The 11406-nt window shown below is 34.3% G+C and overlaps 1 protein-coding gene across 1 annotated transcript; it reads right to left on the bottom strand.

Moving 5' to 3' along the window:
• Window positions 1–9042: 9042 nt before the first annotated feature.
• LOC118754069 lies at window positions 9043–9866 on the bottom strand (the record flags this gene model as incomplete). Its single annotated transcript, XM_036488935.1, has 2 exons — window positions 9524–9866; window positions 9043–9288 (listed from the first exon to the last, which is right to left on the bottom strand). Coding segments are annotated over exons 1-2 (589 nt in total), but the record flags the coding sequence as incomplete, so codon positions are not given.
• Window positions 9867–11406: the final 1540 nt, after the last annotated feature.

Below are 11406 nucleotides of genomic sequence, written 5' to 3'. Positions count from 1 at the left end.
GATTTTGGTCTTATTTGCTTGGGTATGTTCTTTTTAATGAATATACATTTTTGGGATTTTATTAAACTAGGACTGACAATTTCATGTTAAAGTAAAACGATGTTAACTTAAATTTATTTTTAGAAATTTATTAATTTCATTAGACCCGCAAACTCGTTATCCGCCACTATTCGATAAAGTTTGTATCTCAGTTTATTTGCCACTCCTCTTAGATTTTAAACAACATAATTTTAGCTGCTGGAAAGTGCAGGTTTTGATGAAATTTTCTTTTTTCTGGCCTACTGGGAATTTCATTTTCTTCGAGTAATTCATTTGCATTTTATCGCGACCGCGACAAATTTTTATATTTTCGTTTTGAATAGAGAAAGCCTGATTCATTACCTTTCCAATGCTATCCCATTTTTGTAAATAGAGTAAGAAATATTGAACTTATAACGGAATTTTGTTGACCCAACTTGACTTTTTATCGATGTTTTCCACGCCCATAATTAAAATAAAATATATTTATTTTTAAGTCCATTTCTGTCAGTTTATAATTCCTTGTTATAGGGATTCTAAATATCAATTTTGGGCATTTTAGCCTTTGTAGTTAGTTAAATATTTCAGTTTTTGCACTTTTAAAAATTGCAGTTATATAATAGGGTGGCGTGACAGTAACTATAAATTACCAATTTTTTGTAAAAAGCTTCGCCTATCTTATAACGTACCTTGTGCAAAATTTCATTAACCTATCTTCAATAGTTTTCGAATTACAGAATTAAAAACAGCTAGATGGGTCAAATCTTACACTGTGTGGCGTCAGGATTTTTAAAAAGAACTTTACAATTTCAAAGATATGAGTAATTCAAAAAATTATTTAAAAATTTCAGCGCAATATACTTAAAAAAACAGTATGGGTATCAAATGAAAGAGAAGATTATGTAAAGTTAAAACACATTATATTTTTTGGCCCGTAAGAGACGGGTAGGTATTGATTTATAATTTTACCATTAAATATTCTTGAAATTTTTCTATTCTTATTTTTGAAAAAATTTTATGTTACGGACTAACTTTATTAGCTTAAAAATATAAAATAGATTAGAGGGGCATTTTCAATTCCTATTCGTCCTTGTGAACGCAAAAAGAAATATTTCATTTGGTACCCATATTTTTGTTTTACATTGTGCTGAATTTTTTAAATAAATTTTGAAATTAACCATTAATAAATTATAGCGAGCCCTAACTGCCAAAATAACGTAACCGACATTTTTTCAAAATATTCGTTTTTATGCAGAAATGCATCTAGATGCTCTAGGAATATTTCTGCGTCAAAAAGAAAATTTTGAAAAAAATGTCGCTTACGCTATTTTGGCGGTCAGGGCTCGATAAAGTGTTTTTAAAAAAAAATCATGACGTCAGAGAAATGCCCATTTATATGCAGTTAATTATGTGTAATATGAGGTAGACTTTTATAATAAAAAATTTAAATTTTGGATAAACAAAAGGAATATAGACAAAACTTGTCTAATTAAGGCGCTTCTTTTATTTCTGCCACTAGTGTATGAAGTTCTTTCAACCAAAAAATAAACTTTTTTACTTAATTTTTTTTTGCATCGAGCGTTTTTTGACATAACTTAAATTACTTTATCAGATGTGTACACACTAATGTATTATTAAATGTATATAAATTTAATTACTGTCTTTTGTTTTGTTACTTATGAAATAATTTTCACTTTAAATAAAAAAGTGCATTCCAAACCCATTTACTTATTATTTATTACATTCCGGATAAACCCATTTCACAACCAGAATAAACAGAATGCCATTGAAATATACGTTTACATATCATCAGGAACGTTCTAAAGAATAAGTAAACAAAAAGATTATTCCAAACGTTCAGAATGAATAAAGAAATGCAGCCTATATGGTAGGAGAGCTTCTCAAATCTCAATCAAAAATCCGTGTGCCATAAACATGAATGTGTAAAAATAAAACTTTTGGGAAATCAAGTTTGCAAGTTTTTTGCGAGACTTAGCTCTACATTTATGCAATTGAAATTGTAGAATATTTACTTTCCGTGTACGCATGGTATTCTGGGTTTTGGTATAACAAAGAAAATCCAAAGATTAACCAAGTCAACCCAATAACCCCAAAAAAACACATTCATGCTTCTAGCATGAGAGTGACGATATGTGAATTAAAAACGTTAAGGCGTGTTTCTCGGGTTTTCGGTTTTTTGAGTTATGACAGTATTGAAGTAAATGAGCTTTATGTTCATTTTCATAACATTCATATTGGATATTGAAGTTAATATTCGAATGTTCGGCACAATAGTTATTGGGTAATTAAAAAAAAAAAAATTACTTAAAAAAGTTCTTAACTCGTCGATACTTTGCGGCATTGGCGATATTTACTCAGTATCTACTTGTGAAAAACTATCGAGTTCACCATACTACTCAGTACTCATCAAAAGTATCGATATTCTGTACTCGGTACTCGTATCGTTCTATTACTAGTCGTAAATTCAGTAATAAAACAGAGTTGTCGCATTTGTTTAGGGTTGGTTTTCTCCGGCTTCTGCTGGAAAGCAAATGTTAATGGCTTATGGTCCGTAAAATTGGTGCAGCTTCGGCCTTCAATCATGTGGGAGAAATACTTTGCCGCTTGGAATATAGCCAATAACTCTCGGTCGTATGTGCTTTGCTCTGCTTGCGTTTCGGACATTCGTTTCGATTAAAATCTGAGTGGCTTAGTGTAGGGTTGCCCAAATCAGCACATATGTGTCGCGGGCGACTGCGCGTGCAAAGCTTTGCACAGCGGTGCTGGGCAAGCGCGGAAGCAAAAAGTTATCGGAAGGGGAAAACGAAGTCAACAGAATAGTAAGATTGTATGTGTGACAGTGATGGAAAATGAGTGTGCATTGTGCCATTTTCGGCCCTTTCGGAAGCAGCCGGCACCTTCAGCACAATCGTTTGATTTTCAGCACTATTTTTGCGTAACTCAATGCAACTAATAAATATTTCTTTCGGATTCGCAATTAAAAATATTTTTTTACACTTAATCGTATGTGCTTAAACTGACAAATGATATAAACATAAAAACGCAAGCAGAAAAATCTCGCTTCCACATTCTGCATATGCGCTTAACATTTTTGTTTAAACAAATTTGTCGAAATTTCATCTCTAAAGCAAATATAAAATATCATTTAATATATACTTTAGATTTAAATAATCATTTTTAGTGGTGGGCGAGTCCGAGATGTTTAAATGATCGAGATAGTACATACATTCAATTCGCGTAGATTTTTGAGAACTTTTTTCGTTGAAGGTGTTGCACTTTTTTTTCCGTACTGAAATTTGTGTACATCATTTATCATTGTCTAAGAAAAACTATAAAATAAAGCTTCATTTGAAATATTGGAATAAAAGACAACAACGCTACACGCGCATTCATCCATATAACATAAAATCCGAACGTTCGTTATATGGAAGAAAGTGCGCAACACCGCAAACAGAAAAATTCAAAAAATCAATGGTATTTTCTAGACACTTCAAACTTGCACCTTTTTATACTAGATCGACTACTAAGCTACTAAAATGTTAACCCAAAACATGTCTACAAATTCTGAACAAAAACTGTGAAAATTTTAAGAAACTTTGTTGATTTTTTTCATTCTTTCAAGTTTCGATTTATTGGCAAGGTTTTTGTTTGATGAGTTACAATTTTATATAACCGGGTGACCGTGTAATTTTGTCAAAGATGAAGAAAATGATGATAAAACATTAATACACTACATACGTCAGTTCATATTAATGAACATAAAGTGAGATCACTATCGATAAAATGGAAATCTTCAAGAGAAATTTATAATTTCAACGCATGGAATTTACATACATTTGTTTACTTTCAACCCCCGAATTGCTCAATTACTTCTATATCTGCAGGACCGCCATTAGGTAAATTGCATTTCCAAAGATTTTTTCAAAATAAATAGCGATGAGGGATATTTCACCCGCCGGTGATAAGAAATCGCAATCACCATAACGCACATCACTAATATTACTGTTCACAATCACGTTTACATTCAAAACTACTTATTTACTTAAATGTAAACGGATTAAGAATCAAAGTGCTAGAAGAGATTTGAGCGTTTGGTACAAAAAGTATTTTTGATGTTGAAATTGTACTTAAAATCGGCAAATTGTATTTTTGTACATTTTAAAATTAATTGTACTGAAAAATGTCAAATTGTACTTAAAATATCAACACTGTTTCACTGGCGCTGTACTTGCTGCAGCGATGCCAGATTTTAGCGTACCCAATTTTTTACCGATAATAACTCATGCGAGGGATTTGGGTATTGGGCATTTTACAAGCCTATTAGGAAGTATACATATCTGTGTTCGTATAGAATAGTAGCTTATGTCGGAAGACTGGCTTTAGTATAATGAACCATTCGCAGCATACGATTGCGAAAGACTCACTGGCGCCGAGTCGTTGAAGAACTCTTGGAAAATAAACGTAAAAGACGGCAATGTTAATGGCGATGCTAGCAAGTCAATATTCGTATAAGGTTTCTTAAAAAAATTCCTTGTGGTTTAAATAATATAGGAAATGGTACATTTTACTAAAGCCAGCCTCCCGAGATAAGCTACTATTTCATACGAACACTAATATATTCGTCTACAAATAATGTTGATTATTTTGATTAAGTCCTAAATAAGATAAGTTTGTGAATCTTATCAGTGTTCTATGTAAGAACCAAAAATCAATCCCCTCGCCAATTAGAACTTTTGCTTTAAAAGAAAAATATACTTAGCGCATTTACTCAATACTTGGTCTGGCATCACTGTTTGAGCATTGATGTGATCAGCTCACTGTTGCCAAAGTCATGAATTTTGCACTAAATTTAGTGCTTTTGGGAAACCAAAAAGCCAAAATAATTGGAGTTCAATGCTTGGTGCAGTTGTTGTTGTAGCAGCATACAAGTTCCCCAAAGGGTTTTTGGGGAGTGTTGCTGGAGTGACAGTCCTTGGCCAGATATAAATCTGGGTCGTTCCGGTTACGTAGACCCGACTGTCGTGGGTGCAGTATTTGGTGATGCTTTTTTAATTTAAGCACACCGAATGCATAGGTACATATGTATGTATGTATACACTATACACTAATATTCTACATTAAGATGGAATTCATTTACTGAATAAAATGTGAGGAATAGGTAAATTAAATATGTTTTGCAGTGTTATAAATGTATTGAAATTTATTATTAATAAAAACGTGAGGAAATGGATATGTATATACACTTTTTACTGAATCAAAAAAATTATTAAACATGATAATAAAAACTTGGCGCTTTTGTTTTGGAAAAATTGGCTTTTTCTGGTGGCGTGTTGCCACACTGGCTCAGTTGTCGCAAAAGTACACATACATACACGCATTTTTACTTGAAAATAAGTGTGTAGAGCATAGATGGGCACACCAATACAGTCTCATTTTGTCATGGTATTCGTGAATCGCGCTGAGTAACAGTTGCCACTTTTCTATATTGTACAAGAGTGCGTCGTTTTTTGCGCGTGTTAGAAAACGCTCTTACAAATTTATATTTAATTTGTATTATGAACATGAAACGAAAATAATAAAATATAATAAAAAAATAATGAAGAAATAATTTCAAATAATGAATTATGAAATTAATTTTTACGCGCATGAAAAGTTTTTTTAATTTAATTTCATTAAACTAATGTTTTAAAAAATGATAGTTTATTCAACAACAAAATTCACGAATTTAAAATTTCTAAACTTTGTAAAAAACTCAGTATTCAATAAAGTATACTAAATATATTAAATTGCCGTATCGTACATACATATATACATAAAACCCATTACAAAACACTTTAAATTGGTTTACACAGTTCGGCAGTTTGACTTTTTTACCATGACAAATAATGTTGCCTTATATTAAAAGTACGATTCCAAGTAGTCGTATTACCACGTAACAAGCATTGGGCGTTATTGGCTTTTCTTAAAATCAAAAACTATAATTGGCACTCATACGCAGCCATTTTGGGCATTGTTACATATATAGGTGGCAACAACGCGCTAAAATTACGAATAAAAATATTCAACGGCGAAGCATGGTATTACTCTCATGAAAACTGAAAGCAGACTGAAGTGAAATTCGCTGCGTCGTTTCTGTATACGTATAAACGCTGCGACGCAGACGCTACTCGCGAGCAGTGTTGCCAGAACTTTTTGGACGAACCGGCTAAATTGGCAAATAAAACCGGCTAAAAACGGCTAAAATATTTCAACTAAATTTCCCATGTTTTATTTAAATAAATCACGAGTAAAAACCCTATATCTTGGAGAGAAGTTACAAATTCGAGCCGGAAAAAATTTTGCCAGCAAGAATTTGCAATTAGGAAAAACATATGATTGGGGCACATGGTTGGATTTTTTGTCGACGATAATTTGAATAAACCAGTTCGTTAAATTTAAAAATTTACAAACTGGAGCGATTTTAAAATGAGAAATGTAAGTTAATACTTGTTTACTTAATTAATTTAGTTAATTCCAATGATTTGAAAGGTACTCGGCAAAAAAAAACTATCTATTACTATTACTATCTGATATTTTGAGTGATAATTGTCTTCCCTACAAGGCCTTTTCAGACAGACCGATTCTCAATACACTCAGATAGAAACCAATACACATAAAAAGCACTGCAAAAATTTCCCTTCAATTTTAAGGCAGTAAAACAACGACCGAGGCCATATGTTGACAAGGGATGCAAAATCACAGTTACACAAAAGAACTGGTCAGATTTTTCAGAAATCCCTTCAATTCTGATGTAAAATATGATGCCAAAAGACTGCAGATCTCCCATTTAGATGACCGGTCATAGGACCGGCAGATGTCTCGTAGGATTCCTAGGATTTTTAGGATAGGATAGGATTTTTCTTTACATAGAAATTTGTGCTCTTTTATTTTCATTTTGACTCACTTCAGTGTTGGTTCCTTTAATTCAAGTTGGCATTCGGTTTTTGGAATTTAAATAAGTTCTCAGCAAAAAAGTTTGTTTAAAAAAATACATATGTGTACATAGTAATTGAAAATATCAATTTTTCCCTTACCTTAAACCTTTGGGAGTGGGAAAAATGATGTTTTGTAATTTAGGCAGAATTGAATATGCGCTATCTGGGAAGACAATATCTACATGTAATATTTATTCTGTTTGTTGGCACTATATCCAAACACAAACGAATCTTAAGTGTCTTAACAGTGAAGCAATTTCTTATTTTCTTTCTTATTTATTTCTTTGCGAAGACAACTTCACACTTAAAATTAAGACATTTATAACAAACATTTTCTGAAGAAAATCCCTTCTTCGTTTAAAATAAAAATGAGCGAAATCGGCCCAATTTCATACAACCCTGCCTGACATGAAAATTTCCTCCACGATAAGGCTAGTAGCCATTTCTAACAGATTTTGGGTCGCTTAGTCAAAAATGGAAACATATATACATATTTGAAATTTAAGAAAACAAGACAAATAGCAAAATCGGCTAAAAACGGCTAATTTTTTTTCTGCAAAACGGCTAACAAATCGGCTGCCGGCTAAATCGAAATTTCTCCGGCTGTTTGCTATCGCAACCGGCTAAATCTAGCCGGAAAACGGCTAAAATGGCAACACTGCTCGCGAGTAGCGTTTTGCCCATCATTGGTGTAGAGGTTAATACAGCTCAGTGGTCCATACAGCTCACTTCACCTCGCCTAGCGCGCAGTTTGCCCGCGACGTCGACTGCGTGCACCTCTGCTGTGCATCCCTAGCTAATACGGTAGACAAACGGGCTCGATTATTTGCATTACCAGCATTAATTTGCTTTAACTCATGTATTTTCCTCTTTTAAATGAGCATAAGCAGCCGAACAAATGCACGAAAATTTTGGGAATTAACTCGGATCTGGGGAATTTTCGATGACAACACTGGTAAAAACGGCCAGTTGTTGTCTTTTGTACAAGTAAGCAAACGAGGCAGTCGAGTTTCGCGTACGCGGTAGCCGAGTGGTCAGAGTTGCGAGCTACAAGCCTGTAGCTGCCATGTTCGATTCTCGGTTGGAGCGATTGCGAAAAGTTTTTTGTTTTTATTATATATTTTATATTTTTTATTTATATATTTAATTTTACTTTATTTTATTTTTATTTGCTTTATTTTATATCACATTTCTTATTTCACTATTAGTTAATTTTAATTTTTAAAGATGAATTTTGTTAAAAATTCAACAATAACTAACTGAAAGTAACGTAAAAAAAAATATAGAACTTTAAAAAAAAAAATAATGAAAAGGAAATAAAAAAGTATACTGGCCGTGGGACTCGAACCCACAACCTTGCGGCTGGTTTATTTGCATTACTGCCGTCTGTAAGGGTAAAATTTTAATTTGCATTTATGCTTATTAATTCAAATTAATTTTCTCCGTCTGTCTACCATATTAGTGTATCATTAACTAATTCGTTCAGTGCGGCGCCTACGCAAAAATTGCTCGCGTCAGCGTAAAATACGAGTTTTGCGTTTGCTGAGGGATGTGCCAAAGTTGTAACATTTGCTAGGTAATTTTTACATTCCTCGAACTTTTTCTTAGCAGCGGAATTCTACTTGATTGGCGTTTTGTCCCTTCTTTTGTTGCCTTTTACATTGCTAGGAAACTTCTTAGTTAATGTGCTAACGCTTGTGGTCGACCAAAGATGCACTTTGATGCTTTTATTCTAAGACCGTGATGTCGCAGTTTGTTAAAGACATTTTTCACGTGTTGAATGTGCTCATAGCGATTGTTCGATGCTATGCATATGTCGTCAACTACACTGTAACATAGTCCATGTCGCGGAAAATTTCATCCATATATCGCTGAAATGTTTGGCTAGCATTGCATTAGCCGAATGTCATTACATTAAATTCGTACACGCCGAATGGTGTAATTATGGCTGTTTTTTCTCGATGTTCAGGAGCAATCGGTATCTGGTGATACGTACGTTCTAGATCGATGGTGGAAAATACAGACTTACCATTGAGCTTGTATGAGAAGTCGTGGATGTGCGGCAGGGGGTAGCGGTCTGGTATTGTTATGATGTTCAGCCGCCTATAGTCCCCACATGGTCGCCATTCGCTTTTATTCTTCTTTTCCACCATATGCAGTGGACTTGCCCACTGGCTGCTGCTTGGGCTGCAGACGCCTTGCTTCAGCATGTAGCTGAATTCTCGCTTAGCTATCGCTAGCTTTTCTGGATTTAGTTGACGAGGTTTTGACACGACTGGTGGGCCGTTTGTAAGAATGTAGTGCTGAATATTTGTACGGCTGCGTTAAGTCGTTGTACTCGCGCAACATCAATTCGAAACGATCGCTGCTAACTGGCGATACGGTTTAAAGCTTCTGTAGTTGTACGCTACAAGCGGTGCCCTTTGCTGTCAAGTTGGTTGCTCTGTCGATCAGATGTTTTACACGAACGTCCCGCCTTCAACTTTTTGTACTCGCATGGTTCCGTGTACTTTTTGGCTTTGTCTCATATTTATTGGGCACTGGGAGATTTCTTATGATGTCAGCGATGTGCACGAGGTATTGTGGTTCGAGCGATGCGATCACTTGGTGGTATTTCGTGGTGTCAGTCGATACACCTGATGCCATGAATTGTGACTCCATTTGTATGAAGTACAAATCCGGTTGCTCTTTACAAATCATCGGTGGCTTTACTCCCACTCGGAAAACTTCGCTTGGCGTCGGGAGCTGTGTTTGTAAATTAGCGTTTTGTGCATTTTTCCCGTTCATATTATCAGCATTTATTCGTGCGCCTCCTTGTGTATTTTCAGGATTTGTGACGGGAGTGTCCGGCATGACTTTGCGTTTTTTGTCACAATGCTAAGCGTACCACGAATAAGCGGGAAAGCTACGATTGCGTCATCCAATTTGCAGAACTTCTTCCACGTGCTGTGCTACAATATATGCATGCGGAAATTGCGTGTTTCTCAATTTTCGGGTCACCAGAGTTAGCACTACGCCCCTAGTAATAGAACCTTCGTACTCGATAGATAATATTTAGGTTTATTTAATATTCAAAATTAAAGTACAAAGAATAATGTATGTATTTCACACGGGGTAATAATCGGCCTATATCTCGTGGCAGTTGTTACACCGAAAATGCTGAGAATGAATTGTCGCTAGTCGTAATATGGCTGCTACATTTTTTAAGTTCTGTCAAAAAGGTAAAGACGGCGTTTCCAGATCGCCACATGTACATAAAATAAATAACACTGTGAGACAAATGGTAGGGGTCAGTGATCGGGAAGGGTTCAAACTACCGGGGAAAGTTATATCGGTAAAAAAGACGTTATACGTGTCCCGGCGTTTCGCTGGGTCACGTCTAGGAATCGAGATATATCGATTTGAAGTTAGTAACTATCATATAGGGGAAATTGTCACCTTTGGTGGTCTTTTTTTTGACATAACTCGAGAACCACTAGTCCGATTTTGCTCAAACAAATTAAAAAAAATTAAAAATTATAATTCCTTTAATCTGTTCATATAACGTTTTTCTATATAATCAACAGTTTTGCCGGTAAAAATAAATGTATGAAGAAAAAAAATATTTTTTGCCTAAAATATTAAATTTTTTTATTTTTTAAATTCATAAAAAATCCAAAACGGAAAAAAGGCAAGTCGTATTACTTTCACGCAAAGTCACATAACCTTTAAGCACAATGAGACATAGATCATGAAAATCGATTGACGCGTTTCGCTTTTATTCACAATTAAGTGAAGGTATCTCATTTTGACAAGAATATTGATATTGTTCATAGGTTATGTGACTTTAGTGACACTTTTTTTTGGATTTTTTATGAATTAAAAAAAAAAATTTTATTTTTAGGCAAAAATAATTTTTTTTTCTTCATTCATTTATTTTTACCGGCAAAACTGTTGAGTATATAGAAAAACGGACTAGTGGCTCTCGAGTTATGTCAAAAAAAGACCACCAAAGGTGACAGTTTCCCCTATATGATAGTTACTAACTTCAAATCGATATATCTCGATTCCTAGACGTGACCGAGCGAAACGCCGGGCCACGTATAACTTGTTTTTGACCGATATAACATTTCCCGTTGGTTTCATCCCATCCCGATTTTGACTGTCGCATAGTGTAATAGGCAATATAAAAGAAGGTGAAGAAGGTGAAGATATTAATGACTCCCCAATCTATTAATCACATTCAACATTCAGCTAAAAATGGACGCATTTCTGGACGAGATCCGTTTTCGATGTCAAGAGTCAGCTTTTGCTATAAAATATGTAGGTAAAATTGAAAGTTTCAGTGTAAATGCACATCGTGCACATAATTTAGTATGAAGGTACTGTAAATGTTTTCGTTTTGTATTTTAAA

The sequence above is a fragment of the Rhagoletis pomonella genome, unplaced genomic scaffold (assembly GCF_013731165.1).
Source record: "Rhagoletis pomonella isolate Grant_MI unplaced genomic scaffold, Rhpom_1.0 Rhpom_scaffold_03313, whole genome shotgun sequence".
NCBI lineage: Eukaryota > Metazoa > Arthropoda > Insecta > Diptera > Tephritidae > Rhagoletis > Rhagoletis pomonella.
The sequence above is the reverse complement of the archived record's forward strand: the minus strand, read 5'-3'. Positions and strand labels throughout refer to the sequence as shown.